At 34.9% G+C, this 22,660-nt stretch overlaps 1 protein-coding gene across 5 annotated transcripts in view; it reads right to left on the bottom strand.

Annotated features, from left to right (window-relative positions):
* LOC131803769 (myosin heavy chain, non-muscle) overlaps positions 1 to 17,890 on the bottom strand; it is a 90,751-nt gene extending 72,861 nt beyond the window's left edge. For all 5 annotated transcript variants that reach the window (XM_059125462.1, XM_059125448.1, XM_059125454.1 and 2 more), the window contains exon 1: positions 17,463 to 17,890. In XM_059125462.1, the coding sequence (XP_058981445.1) occupies positions 17,463 to 17,594 (132 nt within the window). In that variant the 5' untranslated portion in view covers positions 17,595 to 17,890. The remainder of the gene's footprint in view (positions 1 to 17,462) is intronic.
* Positions 17,891 to 22,660: the final 4,770 nt, after the last annotated feature.

Below are 22,660 nucleotides of genomic sequence, written 5' to 3' on the forward strand. Positions count from 1 at the left end.
ACTACTAAGTTATTTGACATTGTTATAAAGAAAATCAATGCTATTTGAATTGAATATTAATTATCAGGCAATAAAAATGTTGTCTATTACCGGGAACAATTGTGACGGAAAATTTTAAAATGATATTTTTAGTGGAAGCTTTTATAGACACGGCAAAAGAAGACTACTTTCGACGACAAGAGAGATAAAAGAGGAGGAAAGAATTATCCGGAAGCCCTTATAGACGAGCCGACTATATAGACTTTATATGGAGGGAGTTTTTATAGACCAGCTGGAGTGCATCTTTATAGACGATGTGGAGCGTCGAGGTGGATCGTTGTCTCTATATGCGAGCTGAAGTATCGTCTTTATAGACGAGTCGGATGTGGGTTTTATAGACTAACTGAAGCGGCTCTTTATAGACCAAGTGCAGAGGATCTTTATAGACCAGCTGCAGAGGTTCTTTATAGACCAGCTGCAGTGAGTCTTTAATGACCAGCTGGAGCGAGTCTTTATAGACCAGCAGAAGCGAATCCTTATAGACCAGCCAGAGCGAGTGTTTATAGACCAGCTGGAGCGGGTCTTTATAGACCAGCTGGAGCGGGACTTTATAGACCAGCTGGAGCGGGACTTTATAGACCAGCTGGAGCGGGTCTTTATAGACCAGCTGAAGCGGGTCTTTAAAGACCAGCTGAAGCGGATCTTTATAGACCAACTGAAGCGGGTCTTTATAGACGATTTGGAGCGTCATATTTATAGACGAGTTGGAGCGTTTAGGTGGAGCGTTGGTTCTATATGCGAGCTGGAGAAGTTCTTTATAGACCAGCTGGAGAGGTTCTTTATAGACCAGCTGGAGAGGTTCTTTATAGACCAGATTGAGCGGGTCTTTATAGGCCATCTGGAGCAGCGGGCCTTTATAGACAAACTGAAACGTCGTCTTTATAGACAAGCCGTCTTTATAGATCAGTTGGAGAACAGGTATTTAGACGAGCTGGAGAGCGGGTCTTTATAGAACAGCAGGAGCGTCGTCTTAATAGATCAGTTATAGAGCGGGTCTTTAAACTAGCTGGAGGTCGTCTTTATGGACGAGCCAAAGGTCGTCTTCATGGACGAGCCAAAGGTCGTCTTTATGGACCAGTTGGAGAGCGGCTATTTAAAGACGAGCTGGAGAACTGGTCTTTATAGACCATCCGGATAGCGGTCTTTATAGCGAGCTAAAGGCCAGAGAGTCTTAAAATGGTAAGGAGGTCTTCTTTGGGGAGAAGACCTGCTAGTGGTCTTCTATGGAGAGAAGTACTTCTAGGGATCCTCTGTGGAGGGGAATGTTTCTCGAGGTCTTTTGGGGACTTCTCCATTTAAAGGTCTTAGTGCAGAGAAGTTCTTCGGAAGGTCATCTAGAAAAAGTAGACCTTCCGAATATCTTCTTTTCATAGATAACCTCTTCTGTGAAGATGAAAAGAACTTCAAGAGGTCTGCTATAGAGAGAAGACTTTAGATTGGTCTTCTACAGAAAGAAGAGCTTGAGTGGTCTTCTACAGAGATATGAGCTCTTCTATGGAGAGAAGACCTCCGAGAGATCTTTTTTAGAGAGAAGACCTTCTTGCGGTTCATCTATAGAAGGAAGTCTTTCGAGAGATCTTCTAGGAACATTCGAAAAGTCTCCTAGGGAGAGAAGATTTTCAAGAAGACTTCTATTGAGAGACCTTTTAAAGCACTCCCATAGACTGAAGCCCGTTTAAAGGCTTTAAATGAAAAAAAGATTTTTTAGACACAAATCGATATCAATTTAAAAGTCCTTCGTAGACCAAGAATATTTTGAATGTCATTTACAGGTAAAAAGACACAGGCGACCATTTTAGGCAGACGACCGTTCAATATTTTTTCTTTTGGAAGGAAAAAATGCTTTTTACCATTTAAAAACTTCAAAAATGTTTTCTCATTTTTTGACTGGCAACGCGATGCAACATTTTCGGAATTTTTAATTATGCGCCCTCTTAGAAGGAAATGTCTCTAAAAAAGGTTCCCATCAATATTCAAAACAAAAAAATTAAAAAAAGGAAGCAGAAACAAAATATGCATAGACATGAAGTCATCCAATCAATGGCAACAACAATGCTCTTGTCCAAAATTAAAGGTTCAGCGATTTCGAGTGGATTCAATTACAGCGCACCGCAACTGATGCTGCTGCTACTGTTTCAAATGAAATTTTGCATAACAAAAACAAAGCGATGGTCAAACTGCAAAATGACAATATGATGAGTTGGCAACTGAGTGGGTGGTTGGATTGCTGCTTAACATTTGGTGGTCCAATGGCAACCAGTCTAAATTTCCGTTTTGTATTTTTTTTTTTTTTTGTTTAAAAAAATATATATTTCATGTGAATCAAATACTGAATGAAATAAGATATTTAAAAACATGTCAATAGTAAATTTTGGGTTGATTATATTACAGGTTTTTTTCAGTTGCAGAGCTAGAGGAGAAAAAAGAAGAATTTTCAGTTTTCAAAAGATTGATGTTCGAAAAATTCCCATAAATTTTAATTAGTAAAGAAGAATGGCTATCAAAAGAGTATGCTAATTGGAAAATGAGGGTTTCGGAGATTTTTGGGTGGTTTACTTATTTAAATGGTGCACAGTGTTCAAAATTTAGTTTGGAATGGAAATATTTTACGTTTTTCTTCAAAATTGACTCGAATTAAAGCAGGGAGTGCAACTCGCTACTGCAATTCAGAGAAATCGCTGTTCCTTCAACTCATAGGGTGTTCTATATCTTAAAGGCCTATAGAAGTTCTTTGTGGGAAGTTTCTACCTGCCGAAAACCCCTAGGAGCCCTTCTGTCCATTGGAGAGATAAAACAATCTTAATATTCATCAGCATTGGGTTTCTTTTCTGCTCCTTGACCGTTTTATGTAATGTATAACTATTTTTGCCCATAGGCAAATAAAAACCATGACAAAACGAAACAGAGTGAAAAAAACGTTATTCATTCCTCCACATAAGATATTAGCAAATTGAAGTATTCAATACTTAACCCACTGCCCAAGCCCACTCATCAATATTCCAATAACGCAACCACACTACATCAAACACAACCAACCAACCAAGCAGGCAAACCAATTCATTGGTTGGGCACATGTGTACTCCATATGTAATGTACATATGTACGATGATCGACCGATCGATCAGTCCGTCCCTCCGTCCGTCTCTCAGTTTGTTAAGAAAACAAACGACATTGCGGGCTAGCCGCATGGTTTTGTGGTACTAACTTTTACTTCATCATTGAGAGTGGGAACCAGGGGAGTTGGATGGTGCGGTCGGGCGGGGGCAGCACACAAACCCCAAATGAAATAACATTTTAAAATTTCATCTAAGATAATGGAGAAGTACACATTTAGTCAAATGGAGTCAACACATATACATCTCGATATACACACAAACACTCATTTGTATGTATGTGCATGTGTCTCCATGTATCTGTAGATACATAATAATAAAGTATGCAAACATTTGTTTTATTTAATTTTTATTTTCCTTTTTTTCTTCTCATTTTTATGTACCACTTAAAATTTGTACAAATAAAGAGAGTTTGTTATTTGATTGTCGCTGACGCTTCGTCATTTGTTGGTGGCTTGATCACTTAATTATGCCAAATGAAGAAGAAAAAAGTAAAAAAACAAACAACATCACTGAAAAAATAAGTTGATTGACGTTTTTTGTTTCCCTACACTCTCGTACGCAAAAAAAAGTGCACAAAAAAACGAAAAAAGTTTTGAACATTTTGCACGATCCGATACGTGATCGATCAATGAAAGCATGAGAAATTTGGAGGAAGAAAAAAAGTGTTGAAAGATTTTTTTGTTTAATTATTTTTAGTTTTTTTTTTGGGTTGGGGGAAAACGAAAATACGCTATGGCTCCAATACGTAATTATTTGCTTAATAGTTTTGTTGTTTTTTTTTGTAGTTTTAAAAATCGCATTCAAATTTTCTTCGTTCACACCTTTTTTATATTTTTGAACATTAAAGAAAAACGCTAAATTAGCCATACTATACAAAAAATCGCCAAATTGATGCAATAACATTAATATCAAAAGTTAATTTAATTTAAAGCTGGAATCTTAGAATTCGTTATCAAGGTAAGTGCAGGGTGAGATGAAAAAACTGCAACTAACTTCACACTGCTGTCATTTCTAAGCCATTCGTCCGACAGCTGTTAAAATTATTCCAGTGACAGCTCATTATATTGATTAGAAGCGTACAAAAGCATTTTGGTGAGAATTTTCCAAAAAAAAAAATATTCGTAGTGGAATTCAAGCGCGATAGTTTGATTTCTTTATATTTGGCTGGAAAAAAAAAAACAAGTGGCTATCGTAAGAGCACTCCAGCATTTAAATTTGAATAAATCTTTTGTGTCTCGTACTATCGCTCGTTACCGTGATACTGGTAGCATAGCCCGACATCAAGGAAGCGGACGAAAGAAAACAGCAACATCAGCAGAAATGCTTCGAAAAGTAAAGAAGCGACTTGATCGAAACCCGCGTCGCAGTTGCCGAAAAATGGCTCGTGAGCTTAACATATCGCAATATTCCATTCGGAAAATATTGAAAAATGAGCTCGAGGTAAAGCCATTGAAATTCCAAAAAGTGCAAAAACTTACACAGCTACGGAAAGAGAATAGACTTCGCTTGGCCGAAAGTGGTGAACTGCCGAGTTTGGTTTTCTCCTATGAGAAAACATTCGTTGTCCAGCAGTTTGTAAACAAACAAAATGATCGTCAGCTGAAAATGTGCACCTTCGGTTGGCCACCAGAACTAAAGCGCCGGCCATGGTGATGGTGTGGGCCGACATAACACCGACCGTGGCATCAGAATAAAAGCCGAATATTAAAGCAAAAATATTGTGGAGGGTGTAATAAAGCCTTGGGCACGCAAACATTTTGGCCGCAGACCTTGGACATTCCAACAGGTGTCTGCACCATCAAACTCACACGTGCCACCCAAGAATGGTTACAAAATTAGGTTCCTCGCTTCATTTCCAGCACACAATGCCCACCAAAATCTCCGGATACCAATCCGTTGGACTATTGGACTATTGTGTCGGGAGTATTTTAGAAAGCAAGGTTGGCACTAAAAAATACCAAAGTGTCGATCACCTCCAAGCGCTTCGGAGGGAATAGGCCAAAATACCGCAGAGAAACTTTCGGGCAGCGTGTGACGGTTTCACTGGCCGTTTGAAGGCCATAATTTTTGCCAAAGATGACCAAATCGAACAGATCTAAACTTATTCTAAAATTTAATGCTATTTCCGACATGTTTTGCTTTTATTTAATAAAATTTAAAAAAAAAATGTAAAAATTATGGCGTTTGACATTGTTTCAGTACGATTTTTTAGGGATTTTCATAAAACCAGCATTGAAAATATTAATAGTATGACGTCAGTCGCCATTATATTTCACTTAAAAATATACTCCTACTCTACTCACCGGGTACAAAGGTTAGTTAAAATTGCAAAAAGTATATATCAAAATTTATGTATGTCATCGTTGTTGGTCGTACGTCGCTCGACCCATATGTGTGTGACAAATGCAATGTGACAGCTTAAAAGCGCCACTTACAAAGAAGGTAAGTTAAAGTAGCAACGAACAAAAAATGAAATCATAAAGTGAATGCATTGGAAAAAATATGTTAATGTTGCAGAGTGAATATTAGGTTGTCCTGACATTAAAGATCAAAGAGTGTGAACTTCTAATTTCTGCTTGAGACTTAAAATAACATTCTTTGAATATTAACAACTCAGCTCAGGCAAATTATAATTAATAAAAATTATAATATGTTACGAAGTTATCCCCTTCTTAACATTTTTACTTTTAGTAGCACATTGGGTGTATTTTTCGTTTGGGTCTCAAAGTAGTCAGGTACATGCATCCTAAAATTGTAATTTCTAGAATATAACACTCATTCCATATTTAAAAAAAAAATAAATGATATTGAAATTTGTTAAACACTACCCAATTTCACACAAAGTGATGCCTATTTGGCGCTTTTCTTTTGCATAATAAAACTTCTTACCAAGAAAATCGCTTAGCTCTCATAAAAAATAGTATTTTTTCCATTAAAATAATAAAATATAGTCTAGAGCACCACCCTCATAATATCGCCCGTCATAGGCAGACAAACAATTTTTTTTGTTCCTCAAATATTTTATGCAACAATGATTTCAATGGCCAACTACACACATGCCTACTTCAACCAAACATACAGGCGAGTATGTATGTGTGTTTGCCACACCAGCTCTACCTCTTGTATTATTATTATCATAGTTGAGTTCCTACATTATGAGGCATACCAAAGGTACGTTCATTTATTTCCGACTCATATCGCGGCCAACACACCGCTTTACATACGTTACTATTTTGCCGTGTTTCTAGCTGGTAGCATAGTAAATTCCATGTTCGTTCTCTATGCTTCCCTATCAACAACAGCATTTGTTGAAGTCAATCTTTGGCCAACATCACACACACACACTGAAACATAGCCGAGATATGCCAGAATAAGTTCACAACAGCAAATATTGAACAATAGCACACATTTGTTACATGTTTGACCATTAATAACTAATAAGTTACCACAAAAAAGTGTAGGCTGATATAACAAAAAAAAAAACAAGGGAACAGTGTTTTTGTGGTACGAAATAAATGAAATGGTTTGGAAAATCAAAAACTATTGCGGCAAAATAAAAGAGTGGAAGGTGGCAACCCTAATTGTGTGACATTTCAGTCATTTCAGTCATCTCAGTGATGTTAACACGGCGTTTTCCAGTTCAAGTTAATCTCTTACAGGGTGAGATGAAAAAACTGCAACCAACTTCAGACTGCTGTCATTTCTAGGTCACTCGTCCGACAGCTGTTAAAGTTATTCCAGTGACAGCTCATTATATTGTTTACAAGCGTACAAAAGCATTTTGGTGAGAATTTTTTAGAAAAAAAGTTATTCGTGATGAAATTCAAGCGTGATAGTGTCATTTCTTTATATTTGGCTGGAAAACTACAAGTGCTAGTGTCTCGTACCATCGCTCGTTACCGTGATACTGGTAGCGTAGCCCGACGTCAAGGAAATGGACGGAAGAAAACAGCAACATCAGCAGAAATGGTTCGAAAAGTAAAGAAGCAACTTGATCGAAACCCGCGTCGCAGTGACCGAAAAATGGCTCGTGAGCTGAACATATCACAATATTCCATTCGAAAAATATTGAAAAATGAGCTCGGGGTAAAACTATTGGCTTACACTGCAACAAAAAACAAAACCTCAAAAGTGCTAAAGAGTAGTTTCGCTTGGCCGAAAGTGGCGAACTGCCGAATTTGGGTTCTCCGATGAGAAAACATTCATTGTCCAGCAGTTTGTAAACAAACAAAATGATCGTGTTTACTTGCAAAATGAAAATGTGCAACTTCGGTTGGCCACTAGAACTCAAGCGCCCATCATGGTGATGGTGTGGGCCGCCATAATCTAAATTTATTCTAAAATTTGATGCTATATAAAATTTTGTAAAAAACCAGATTTGAAACAATTTCGTGGGTAAATGTGACTAGGATTATCAAAATACCAAACATCGGTGGGTATCGTTATATATACGCTATAGGAAAACATGGACATAAATATTAAATGTTTTGCAAGCAGAGCTGGAACCCATTATGAACTATTTGTACTCCAATTTTTAGACAAATCCGTGAAAAAAAATTTGGCGAAAATCATCAAAATACCGAATATAGGGAGGTACCGTTATATGGGGCTATACAAAAACGTAGGCCTATACATACAATGTTTCGCCACCGAAGCTAGAACCCATTATAACCAAAAAAAATATCGAATATAGCCGTTATAATGGGGTCTATACGAAGACGTGGACCTCCATAGGCAACTTTTGGCAATTCTCAATAAAATCCGTTAAAAATTTTGTTAAAATCTTAAAAATACCAAATTTAGCTGCTATATTAGGGTCTATACGACGGCATGGACCTGCATAGATAACATTTTTCATAGACCATTACAATCGGTAATAATGCAGAAAAAATCCTCAAAATACAGAATATCGGGAGTTACCGTTATATCGGGGTTATACGACGACGTGGACCTGCATAGACAATTTTCTGTCTTAGGCTGTAGTATCCATTACGAATTTCAAATCCCAAATTTGAAACAATTTGGGTGAATAATGTTGGTAAAATCATTAAAATAACGAATATCAAGAGGTACCGGATATTGGGGGCTATACGAAGACGTAGAGCTGTACAGACAATCTCCTGCCATAGGCTGAAGCATCCATTACGAACTTCAAATACCAAATTGGAAACAATTCCGGTGAATAATGTCGCTACAATCATCAAAATTCCGAATGTCGGGAGGTACCGTTATATGGGGGGCTATACCAAAACGTGGACCTATATGGCCCATTTTCAATTCCAAAAGTCCTGCAGACATAACATACATTTGAGTAAAATTTTATCAATCTATTTCAATTCGTTCGGAAGCTAGAGTCATTTCCACAGACGGACAGACGCATAGACGGACATCGCTAAATCGACATAGAATTTAATGCTGATCAAGAATATATATACTTTGTGGGGTCTTAAATGTATATTTCGAGGTGTTACAAACGGAATGACAAACTTAATATACATGGAGGCTATGCTGGAGGGTATAAAAATCCTTTGAATAATGTAGCTAAAAACATCAAAGTACCGAATATAGGCAGGCACAGGCACAACACCTGGACCTGCGTATACAATTTTCTGTCACAGGCTGCAGGAACTTAAATTACAAAAATTTCAAACAATTTCAATGAATATTGTACCTAAAATCGTCAAACTACCGAATATAGGGAGGTACTGATGTATGGGGCGGGCCTATACGAAGACATGCACCTGCATAGGCAACTTCCTGTCATAGACTACAGTTCCCATTACCAAAAATATGTAAGAGCTTCGGATTTACTCAAAGACTACCAAAAATTTAATTCCATTGAAATTCTAAGTCGATAACCGCAAAATTGTCATCACATTTTTGTCTCTCTCAAACTGTATCTGAAAATACCTCTCGTTAAGTTTATGAGTGATATATCTATCTTCCTTTCCTATTTTGTCTCTATTTTTACCAAACGAGACAGTGTTGCCAACTCTGAAATGAAGTGTTTTTATAGCTCTTCCATTTCGAAACACTGTGTTCTATGTCTGCGTCTCATTACCAACATAATGGGCTGTGGTGAATTATCGAAGCGGGCCACAATATTACGCTGTTCGGTTTCAGCTGGCACTGCAATGACGACGACGACGACAATGTGTTAAAATCTTGATTGATTTTTAACTATATTTTTATGGCGATTTTTTAACGAAATAAATAAAAAATAAGCTCAAAGAATTCTTAAGCCTGACAGCCGCAATGCAAGACAATATGGAGAAAAGGGAGATGTGTGGAAGCGTGAGGGAATTTTAGGTAATTAATGAAATGCGAAGAAAAAACCCAAGATTCTTTTACACACACACACACAAAACAAAACAACGAACGTCTGAAAGAAAGAAAATATTTTTATGGTCTTAAATTTAAATTAATAATAAAAGTATATTTTTTTGTATTCCATATCAATTGATATGAAATGAAACTGCGAGCGGACTGGGTGGCAGGCAGCTAGTCAGACAGACAGCCAACCAGCCAGCCAGGCATGGTAACTAATACGGAATGCAAAAATCTGTCACAAAGAATGAGAAATGGGCGCGAAGTAAACGTAGACAGTCATACGCTGCTGCTGCTGCCGCTAACTCGCTCAATCGATAAAGCAACCAACAATAGGGTGTTTATAAATTCTTAAGGCGTTTCGTTTTGGTGGCAATGTTGTTGTCAAACAATTTATGTTTATTTATTGTTACTTGTATTGCCCGCTTGACTACCCTACCGCTGCGCCGACCATTTTTTCCTTTGGCCATTGGATCGATTGATCGTTTGGTTCAATTGCTATTGGCTTATTAATTGAAAACTTTTTTTTGTATGGAAATGAGTTACAAAATAAAGAATTTTTTCAAATGCCATACACAAGCATGTAACATAATACACATTTTTTTCAAAGCCAAATTTTGTATTCTTCAAAATCTGAAAAATCAATAAAATTTGTTTAAGTGTCCAACCCAATTTCTGTAAACTTTGTATTCCAATAATTTCATATATTGCCAAATCCCCAATTACAAATTCTTTCATTTCATTTGATAAGCAACAATAACAATAACAAAAAGGCACATCAGAAGAATAACCCCCCAAAAAATATTAACAATAACATACAAGAAAAAAATTAAATGAAATGAAATGCCAGTAAAGAAGCGCGCAGACCATCGTCAAAAAAGTTCATTAACCCAAATAAGAAAAGAAACTGGCAAAAAAAAACGTAATACAACAAAAAAAGAAAAGAACGCTCACTCGGCACACAACACAAGCTTGCTGCTTCTCAAGAATACTAACCAACCAACCAACGAAAGTATTAAAGACGTCAACGAAGGAAGACGAACACCAGAAACCTAACTCGTCGAATAATGTTGAATTAGCACAATGACAATAAAAGCTTTTGTTCGCCAACACCAACCCATCAGCCAGTCAACCATTGACAGATGGGGAAATCATCAACATCAACACCAAAATAAATACCCATCATCATCACCATCATCGTCATAATGAAGTTAGAAATTCGTTTAGGAATATTTACAAAACAATAGAACGTTTTATAGAATTGTTAATAATAGTTTAATTTTCAATAGAAAATAAGACAACAAAGTTCTAAACAAATCAGATAATTTATAGATTCATCAGAAGGTAGACATTTTAATGGGCGATTTGGTTGGAGGCTCAAAAAACAAAACTTCTTCGATAGGAAAGGTCTTAAAGTTTTAGAACACTGTTTGAATGCTTGGCATAGAGGTACGCAGGGAGACCCTAAGGCCCAGGCCCAACCAAAAGCATTACTTTTTGGCATTTTCAATACGCTCCTCCTTGAAATACCCCAAACTTTGTCATTCCGTTTGTAGCATCCCTAAATATTCATCGTAGACCCCATAAAGTATATATATTCATAATCAGTATAACATTCTAAGTCGATTTAAAGATCTCCGTCGTTCTGTCTGTTGAAATAACGACACAGCCCATATTTTTCGACGTAGTGCTTCAAAAATTGGCGGAACACTTTGTATTGTGTCTAGGATGGTTGGTATTAAAAATCAGATATATCGGTCCACGTTTTGGAAGAGGCGCCATATAACGGTACCTCCTGATATTCGGAGTTTTGATGATTTTCGACACATTTGCCCACGGATTTGTCTAAAAATTGGTATTTTTGGTCATAATGGGGTTTAGCTACTGTGGCGGAACTTAGTATGTATAGGTTCACGTTTTCAAATAGCCCCCATATAACGACACCTCCCGATAGTCGGTGTTTTTTTTATTTTTGCCACATTTTCCCACGGATTTGTCCAAATATTGGTATTTGAAGTTCATAATAGATTCTAGCTCCGGTGGCAAAACATGTTATATATAGGCCCACGCTTTGGTATAGTCCCCATATACCGACACCTCCCAATATTCGATATTTTGATGATTTTTGGCACATTTTTCCACGGATTTGTCCAAAAAAATTGTATTTGTAGATCGTAATGAATAGCCCCCACAAAATGGGACCTCCGGATATTCAGTATTTTAATAATTTTCGGCACAATTTTCCATTGTTTTGACTAAAAATGTGTATTTGTAGTTCATAATGGGTTCTACCTCCGGCGGCAGAACATTGAAAAATTAGGTTCACGTTTTCCTATAGAGCACATATAACGATACCCACCGACACTCGGTGTATCGATAATCCTAATCACATTTACCCAAGAAACTGTTTCAAATTTGGCATTTAAGAAGATTTGGTAGATGACAATCCTTGAAGTATAAAATTGTCTATAGAGGTTCCACTTTTGATATTGCCCAATTTAACCGAACCACCCACTTGATGCTTGTTTGAAAATTTGTATAGGTTTGGAAAAAAAATTTATATATAGATCCACGTTTGTGTATAACCTCCAGATAACGGGTCGGTTATGCATTAAAATTGTCTGAAATTTGATTCGTGAAGTTCTTAACATGCGCTAATTCATCTGCCAGAATAGTGTCTATATAGGTCCGGCTTTGTGTAGAGACTCCAACAACGGTAACGCTCGATATTCGGTATTTTGATTATTTTAGTCAGTTTTTTGTTGGATATTTTTTTTTATATTGGCATTTGAAGTTCAACATAGCTTCCAATCTTTTCTGCAAGAAATTTCCTATAGTAAGCCAGGTTAATGTTTATTCCCGACACAACGGTATTACCCAATTTTCCGTATTTTTATTTTGTCTGATTTTATTTACAGGGTGAGATGAAAAAACTGCAACCAACTTCAGACTGCTGTGTTAGAAATCTCGGAAGTATATTTCCCAAAAAAAAAACATTTAATTGGATGGAATGTGCCCCCTTTTGGATAGGACTGCCTGTGGTGTACGAATGCAGGATTTCAGAGGAGGATTTCAGATTATATGTGTTTTTGATCCCTTTCAAGTTAGCTTAATAAATTCTAAAATATGTGGCTTTTTATTTATTTTTTAATTGTGGTTTGGATGTAGAAAATAAAATGTGGGTAAGTGGTATCTTTCATGTCAAGAAAGATGCCAATTAAAACCAAATAAGATATAGAAAACATTTGCAAAAACTATTTTAAATTTATCTGAGCATTCAATTTGGTGCAACTAATTTGTTTATTTTTACATTAATAATGGTTAACCAAATTTGGTTACAGATACATGAGTCACTCCATTTACCAAAATATTTGTCATAGACCTCTACAAAAAAATACAACAGAAGAGTCCAATGTAAGTACTGGTAGATATGTGAATTGCTTCTGAATACCAACAGAAAAGCAAAAAAAAAAGAAAAAAAAAACAAATATATGCTGATGATAAAGAAACACTTTTTTACATCAAGTACCTACTTGAATCAGTGCACAAATACATACACATACGTACCCAGAGATATACTTGAACATAATTTATAACCATTTTCGGTAAAGAAGAGTGATTCAATATCATTTCTTGGGAAGGTTGATAGTTGGCCGATGGTTAGTTGGTTGTTACCACACCAAAGTGTGGGGGTTACTCATCGTCATGATGATCACCACCATCTTCGTCATCGTGTCATCCTGTAAAACAGGTTTGTATGTAGTGAGAAGAGCGGGAGGGTTGGTAGGCCTTGGGGAAAGCGATAACGTCACAGTGAAATGTTTTATTTAAAAATAACATAAATGGAAATTTCTGGAATGCAGAATGCGCACTTTGATTACCCACCAATGAGCAGGGGGAATTTTAGGATGTTATTGTTTACTTTTCTTGTTTTTGGGGGAGAAATGGTGTGGTAATGGGGGAAGCCAAAAAATTCAACACAAGGTAAGTAGATAAACAAACGTTAATAATGTTTCTCTACACATCATAAGTGAACAAAGAAATCTAATATTCAATGACTTTTGAAATAATTTTCCGATTTTTTCAGTATAAAGTGAATCGTATAGTACATGATTTGCCTTATTAAGTTTTCATGGTTGTTAAATCAAAAATAATAAGTTTTTCTTCAAATATGGCATAAAATGAAAATAAAAACATGGAAAAACAAATAACAGGTGTTTCAATATGTGCTGCCGTTTTTTTCGCGTAATCACGACTTTTTCACATTGTTCTGCATTTCAATGAGAAAAAAAATCACCAAAATATTATTGATTTATCTACGATTATGATTTTTGCCATATGTGGATATTTTTTGCGAACAACAAAAACCAAAAGTCTACTGTGTAAAAGTCACACCATCTAAATATGGTCGAAAGCTGTCACATATAAGTATATATGTTTTATCGATGACACACACATATGCCATATATTGTATGCTTGACATACACAATATTGACATATCATTTAAACTCAATGTTTGTTTTGGGGCCTATGTTTGGTAGGCATTAGTCATCAATTTTTGGTCGTAATGTTTTGTTAAGAAGTGATTTGGTCTTTTGATTTTTTTTAAATAGATTTCTGTTGTGTGAAAAATTGTGCTGGATTTTCTATATTGGAATTTTTTTTTTTTTGTGGGGAGGGATGTCTTGAAGTATTTATTCAGCTTGTCATACCAATTTGGATATATATTAAATGTTTTTTTTTTAAGTTTTTACAGATGCCGAGGTCTTTCCTGCCATTTTTCGTACATTTTACATTAAAAGGTAAATTGTTTTATACCGATTTGGGTCTCAATACAGAATTTCGTTGAGTTACAAACGGAATGACAAACTTCGGAAAATTTCGTTAATTATAGAATGAGTCAAAAAAGTATAAATATATTTTTTAGTGCGTTGAACTTCAAAGATATAAGGGTGCAAGTACATAACAAGCTTGAAGTCATGGCTAGGCATATTAATGTCAAATTATAATGGAAAACGACGGCAGGATTTTAGTGCGGCTCTGTAATTCCTTTATGAAATGCCACAAAATATGCCTAACCATGACTTCAAGCTTCTTATGTACTTAGACCCTAAATGCATTATCCCCAATTTATAATATATATTTTTATAAACTTTAGCCGAAAATCTCAGTTTTGCAAATACCTGAAAACCCCTAAATTGGCAACATTTTAAAAATAAATGGGCACCTTCACCAAAGAAATATGTGTGATACTTCACCACAATAGTGGGTAAGAGGGAGATACCGAGAGTAAAAATGGGATATTAATGAGCTCTTGTTCTGATAAGATACATAAGCTTGAAAACCGCTAAATTGGCAATACTTTAAAAACAAATGGAGGTACAATAGTGTATGTAGTAGGAAGAGTGATAGAATAAATATGAGAGGTCAATAACCTATACTTTTCGTTTTCCTTTTTAATAAGTGATATTAAAAGGGTTGCCAAGATGCTTGGGCGAAATCTTGACATGTAGGCAGGTTTGAGAAAAATATATACAGGCTTGCTAAAATGTGTACGTGCCGGGAAATATATTTCCTACAGGTGCAATGTAATACAAGAATGGGAGCTCGAAAATTATACTTAATTCAAAAATTGTTACGATTGAACAGAAAAGAGAATTTGGTTATGTTTGAAAAATAAAGAACTAACCCACAATTCATACAAGACATTTATAATCTCCAATAAGGTTCTTCTTCTTAAATAATATGCCAGCTTACACCCATAATATAGGATAACGAAGAAGCAAACTACCAAAAAAAGCCAGGTCAACGTAAACAACGTGAAGTGGACCCGTCATCGATATCCAAAGTGAGATGGATGTGGAAAAATGGGTTAAAGCTTAAAAAGGACCCTTTCGATATATATACCCTATGATAAAGAGTGTGCCCTACAAAAGAAGCAAAAAACCCAAGATAAGAGTAAAATTTGAGCAAATGCTCCTCCAACTTTTACTTATTCGCACGCCGGCCTAAAATGTTTCCTAAGAATAAAAAGACATATTCTTAAAAAGAATACGAACAACGTGAACGCGTTATGAAAATTTGTCACCTTCGAGATATATAGCCTATTTTATGAGACTGCCCTACGGATTAAGCAAAGAAAAAACTCGCCCTTGAGGCAGTGAGTCTTTAAGCCAACTACTCAAACAGCTTTTAATTCGAACACCTTTACTGAACGAGGCAGCGACAAGGCGGGTACTAAGAAACTTGTTCAGAAGCGCGCTGCAATGTGATTCCCGCCAAGTGATAGGACTTATTTGTACCTCTGAGCCACATATTAAATAACTCATTTGCATATTGAAAACAGGAATGGAAAAGAGAATAGTTGCATCGTTGCTCCCATTCCTTGAATTTCCAGTTTATTCCAATCTATCCAGAGTAGAACGAGACAAAGGAGGTGTTCCATCTAAAGGAACATTAGAGATTATTTATTTACAGAAAACCCATTAATCCAATCGCAGCTTTGTATTTTCATTGAAGAAATCGGCAAGTCACAATTTGTAGAAGTGAAACGTTAAATACAAAAACAAATGTTTTCCAAATGAATGAGTTAAAGCCTAATAATCTAATATATAGAGCAGCTTTTAGGGTATACCCTCGTTATATGCTTTCGTATGGGATTTAAGATCAACATCTAGTGGATCCATCCCTTACAAACAAAGAACAACTTCTTTACTTTCCCTAACAAAGTCTGGATTTGGAAACGGGCCGGTGTATATAAAATTTTTTGACAAATTTACACCCTTGAGTGTTACTTAGAAAATATTTACTCCAATGGCAGATCCATCTTTAGAATATTTCCCATTCTTTACTTCGGGAACAAATTATGGATTCGCTTAACATATTTCAAATCCAATGAAAGCATGTCATAATCCGGACTTAAAACCATTGAAAACATGTACTTTGGAGGTCCACATTTCAGGATGTTTAAAAATCGGCAAGTAACATTTTATAATTTTATAAACAAATAATATACAAGGGCTACTTGTGGTAATATTTCCCAAATTTTTCAAAAAAGACGCCCAGAACTTAATTTGTCCCAGGACAGGATTTAGAACCGTCAGCAGAAACGGTCACTCATAGTGGGAACATTTCTAAGATATAATCATTATTAAACAACTATTCAAAAATTGAGGTCAATCTTCCCCAGCCCCTTTAAAGTTATTCTATTCCCCCGCGTCTTCCATCGGAAATAGGGGGAACGTTGAAATACTTATTAATTCCCGAAATAACATTGATTAGTCATTTTGTTGGATAAATAAAACAAGACCTAACCAAATAATTAATTCTGAGAAGATTTCTTTGTTGAAGAATAATTCGTAATGTTAGGCCAAGATAAAAAACTTTGGTTGTAGTTGTGGAGAGATGGATGGTTGGTTGGCTGACTTGGTTGATAGTGAGTAGTGAGTGAGTCACGCATACCAGAGAAGAAAACACTCTCAACAACATCTGGGTATCCAAACTCACTGAAAACAGACATTTCAAAGAAAGTAAGGGGTCCAATCATCCAACACTCCCTGCTCTCCACCATCACAGAGTTCTGTGTGTGTTGTCGTTGATGTTGGGGCGGGCGGCCACCACACAACTCAGAGAGTCATGGATAACCGGTTATCGTAAAAAAGTTAAATTTTAAACATAACAGACAACACTGCTCTGCCCTGCTGTGGAGAAAAAAGGTAAAGCTGCAACGCACTCACGAGTCGGCAAAGGTAGGCAGCCAGCCAGCCACCTCATCACAGTGACAGAGCCACCAGGTAAAAAAACAAGCAACTATGCGATATGACAGCATAGAAAAAGAACAACAACAAAAATCATGGTAAATGTTATTCTTAAAACACCAAAAAGAAAAAACGAAGTGGAAAAGGGAGGGCAAAAACATAAAAACCTTGTTCAAATTTTGTTTAAATAATTAATTTTTTTGTGTTATTTCTGGTTACTGACCTGATTTTCATGAGGCACCCACACCAAGCGTTTTTGTGTCCATTCAGCCTGTGTGGCCGGATCGTTGAATTGATTGCGTTCCACCGAAAGATATTTCAATTCGGGATCGTTGCGATCAACTTCTTCAGCCATGGTGATCGGTAGTTTGGTTCTGGTTTCTTCGTTTGTTAAACTGTCGATTATTTGTTGTCGAAATTTGCTTTCTTTTTGGCAAATTTATTAACACCACAATTTGTAATTTTATGGGGGGTTTCTATTCTTTTTTGAATTTATTTTTTGTTTTGTTGTTTAATTTAAGACACAATGACGCTCACACAACACAATTAAAAAACACTTAATTTGGTTTTCGTTTTGAAATTGATTTTTAATTGATTGTAAGATAAAAGAAAAACTATTTTATATAAAAAATTCGTTGTCTAATCTAAACTCTAAAAAAGAGGCAAACAAAGAAAAATATAAAAAAATATTTAATTTTTTTAAGGTGTGACTGTCACTTTGTTGTTATTTCAACAATATATTCCAATTTGCCCCACCGAAATGTCAGACTTCACTGATTAGTGTCCCAAAAGAACCGGACCTTCAAGGAAACGAAGAGAGCAATGTTAACTGCTAGAAGAGAACAAGGCTCTCTTTGATTCCTCTCGGCAAGGCATGGCCGGCCAGAAAAAAACCATCTGACATTTCTTCACAACGACGGCGATGGTGATGATGTTGTTGTTGGATTGCTGATTTGTTGCAGATGTCAATTGTCGGCAAAATTCCAAAAACAACAATGTGTAATACCACCAAAAGCTTTTAGCTTTATTAATTCTTTTCCTTTATTTTGCACTTTCTTATTGGAATTGACTTTTTCACTCTTTTTTTTTTCAATTTTGTTAATCACATATTTCTTATTCTTCGTCGAGATATTTTTTGGTTTCCAAGCTTGCCTTTTTAACACAAAACATTTGAAAATAATAAAAAATGAGGTTGTTTTTTTTTCTTTATTTCTTTTTTGGAAGAAAATAATATTTAAACGAATGAAAATATATTATCCACAATCCGTAAATCCAATTGAGCGACGACCGTCTTGTCACTCTGCACTTTAAAGACTGATTGAGCACAAACATTACAAGTAAGAGTATTTTTGTTCAAAAATTGAGCAAGGCCAACACTCAGCAAAAGAGCAACAACAACAACACCAACGACACAATCAATGCAAAAAATGTTTTTTTTAATGTTTTTCTTTTTTTCGCTGCTGTGCCGCCTGTCTCTCTGCGAGTTTATGTCGCCGCGGCACAAAACCTTCGTTAAGTGTCGGTCTCCGTGTAAAATCGTATGAGCGTGCAAACAAAATATGCTTGCTTTGCATTTTAATCCATACTCTTCCTCTCCAATAGTTTAGCAAAAAAAACAATATTTGTTTTAAATAAAATCTATTTTTCTGGATGAAGAAAATCTTTTGAAAACTCCACAGCAGCCAAACAAGGGCAACAATAGTAAAATTTCCTTTATTTAACACACAAATAACTCAGTAACTTCGTCTTTGTTGCCTTTCTCCACGAAATGTTGATGACTAAACTCTTTAGTTGGGCTTATGCACACACAACAGCACCACTGAAATAACACCGCACTAATGAATTATGTTCCACTTTAATTTATGTTTCATTCAATTATTCTTTTCAGCTTTTCAACAATTCGAAGCAATGTAAACTTTTTTAACAAATTTTGTTAATTTTATTCAACCTTTTTTAAATTCTTTTTAAACGCTTCAAAAAAATGCACAAAAATTCTTTCACTCTGACTGACAATTCGCTGTCGGCACTATTCTGGGCGGGTTTCGTTAAATATATGCATCTTCCCATTCACGGCAGCTAAACATGGTCGTGACGTATAGCAGCGTAAGTTTATAAGCTATACGTTATGTTATTAATTCATTTAAACAAGAAATCGGATATTAATAATAAAAACGAAGTAAATAATATATGAAAACAATAGTAACTGTTATCTGCAAAATTAATTTCTAGAGGAATGTTAAACACACTTTTTTTGTAAAGTGGAATTAATAGGACGTAACGTATAGCGTACTTCTATTAGATAAAAAAGGCTGTTGTGTCAAGCAAATGCCGGTCAGGGTGGCATTTAGTGAAAACGTTTTAAGTTGAATTTTTAAATAAAACGCTTGGGAGCATTGGTATGTCAAAATAATTTAAATGTTTTTTTAAAAATAAGTAGATTTTGTAATGTTTTCTTGTACGACGTCATTCGGAGGTTATTATAATTCGCATATTTCAACAATATTGATTATTATTTTCAATTCCAAAATTGGTTTGACAGTTCATTGTCCCAGCAGCTGTGTCGATGCGTCTACCTATATTTTTCTACCATGAAAAGCCCTCAATGTTACCGCGTGTTTACATATAATTTTTTTATTCTGATTAGTGCACATTATTAGGATTTTTAATCTTAATCTCGTCCAGTTTTTTATATTAAAATAAATGTGCTATGGTATAACCATGGTACAATGAAGAGAAGATAGGTCAACTTTGAAAAAATTGCAAGTATAGAGGTCTACCTGTTTGGCTTGTAATGTCAGAATTAATATCAAAACAATAAAAACTCAAACAACTTGTTGCATTGGTTTTTAATAAATAATTTAAAACCGCGAAAACTGAATGAAAGGTCAAAATTTCTTTTCAATATCGTGTTCTATATATCTCTAAAGGATTATTTCGCTATAAAAACTCTAGATTTTGCCGATGCATACGTTGAAATAAACATTTTGAAAACACCCGAATTTCAATGTTTTCTGAACAATTTTTTGTTATTGAAAAGAAAACACATACATAAACAAATAAATATGACATATTAAGCCAAGAAAATAAAAAAATTGAAATCATATGGTATCATAGCCTGAGAAGGTAGGTCAACTTTGAAAAAATTGCAAGTAAAGAGGTCTACCTGTTTGGCTTGTAATGTCAAAATTAGTATCAAAACAATAAAAAAAACAACTTGTTGCATTTATTTTGAATAAATAATTGCAAACCGCGATAACTGAATGAAAGGGCAACACTTCTTTTCAAAATCATGTACTATATATCTCTGAAGGATTATTTCGCTACAAAAACTCTAGATTTTGTCGATGCATACGTTGAAATAAACATTTTGAAAACATCCGAATTTGAATATTTTCTGAACAATTTTTTGTTATTGAAAAGAAAACACATACATAAACAAATAAAGATGACATATTAAGCCAAGAAAATAAAAAAATTAAAATCATATGGTATCATAGCCCTACCTTGATATCATTGTACCATGGATTTATATATGTTTTCTTATTCGGAAGATATTATAATATACGTATTTTTAACAATGTTTACAAATTTAAATAATTTTTCATTCAACATTTTCAATTCCAAATTTGGCCATTGTCCCAGCAGCTGTGTCGATGCGTCTACCTATATTCCTCTACCATCAAGGTAGGGCTATGATACCATATGATTTTAATATTTTTATTTTCTTGGCCTAATGTGTCAAATTTATTTGTTTATGTTTGTGTATTCTTTTCAATAATATATAATATATTTTCAATAATATAGAAGGTAAAGTCATGCAATCATATGATTCAATTTTTTTCAAAATCATTCATTTGTCATCTCATTGTCAAAATTTATATTTACAAATCCATTGTATACACATAAATCACAGATGAGAACCTGTTTTTATGCAGTGAAATTTGACAAGGTAAAATTAACCCACTGGGTTTAATAAGTCTAGTGGGTTAATCATGCCTATTTATATACACCCTTGGTAGAAGAATATAGGTGGAGACATCGACACACCTGCGGAGACAATGAACTGTTAAACCAATTTAGGAACTGAAAATGTTGAATAAATAATTTAAATTTGTAAAAATTGTTGAAAAACGTGTATTATAACAACCTCCGAAAGACGTTGTATAAGAAAATATATAAAAATGTACTAATATTTTCCGTAATTTACCTTATCAAATTTCACTAAATAAAAAAGAGGTTCCCATCTTTGATTTCTGTGTACACAATGGGTTCATACATGGCTCAATAAGAAAGATTGGTCAACTTCAAATTTAATATACCCTCCATACTATGCTGGAGGGTATGAAAACAGGTACCCATGGCTTTACCTCCTTGATTCTCCTTCTTCAAAATTTGTTTACACTTTGTTGGCTTATTGTTTATCTTTTGTTCTGCGATTTCATTTTGACAATAAATTTGAAAGTCAGCTGGCTTGGAAAATAAATTTTATATTGTGGCAAATTGTTACTGGGAGTCGTCCTTTCACATAAGTTTTTTTCTGAGTGTTTGCAAATTTTTGCTGGAAAGATTTCTTCTTGTAATTACTTGCAACTTTTTTCTCCTGTCATTGATATATATTTGCACAAAACATATTTATTTTGAACAGTTGAACATTTTTAACATTGGCGATTGAACAATTTTTTTATTGCCTGTTGTAAATAGAAACGTGCAATACAAAAAATTGAATGTTTGCTGTTGGAAAAGTATCAATTTCTGCAACGGTTTTATTTGGCAATTTCTAATATATGGACCTTTCGTATTTGAGTAATATAGTCGTTCAAAACATTTTACCATAGTGGGGATGTTTTCTCTAAATCAAAAGTAGATTGAAAAGAAGTTGACTTTGGCTGATATTAAGATCTGCTGTGAGCAGGAGATCGAAATTCAAACTAGTATTCCTATTATACGTTATTTTTTGGAATATTAGGAGCATATATGTTGCGACATAGGTACTTTCCTCATACTAATATGTATATCATTGTAGTCAGGTCACTAATAGAGGTAGTAATATTTCAGATCTTACGATCAACATTTGCTTTGTTCCAGAATCGAATATACTACATACGTAATTTTTCCGATACCATAAAGGAAAATCGGTTATGGTGGTAATATTTATACATCCCTGCAGGTTTTGGGACAATTAAGTGTAATTATCTATTATAGTTATAATTATCTATTATTTCTTACATTACGAAAAAACCTTTTACATGTTTTCATTTAAAGTTAATTGAATACCCAGGGTCCTGACCCTGTTTAAATAAAATAATATTAATTTTAATTGGCGAACATAAACTAAAATAATACTTATTCGTCTGTGTGTTTCTCTAGCCTTCCATACCACACTTTAACGTTTTATGAAATTTTTTACAAATAACAAGACAA

The sequence above is a fragment of the Musca domestica genome, unplaced genomic scaffold (genome assembly GCF_030504385.1).
Source record: "Musca domestica strain aabys unplaced genomic scaffold, Musca_domestica.polishedcontigs.V.1.1 10, whole genome shotgun sequence".
NCBI lineage: Eukaryota > Metazoa > Arthropoda > Insecta > Diptera > Muscidae > Musca > Musca domestica.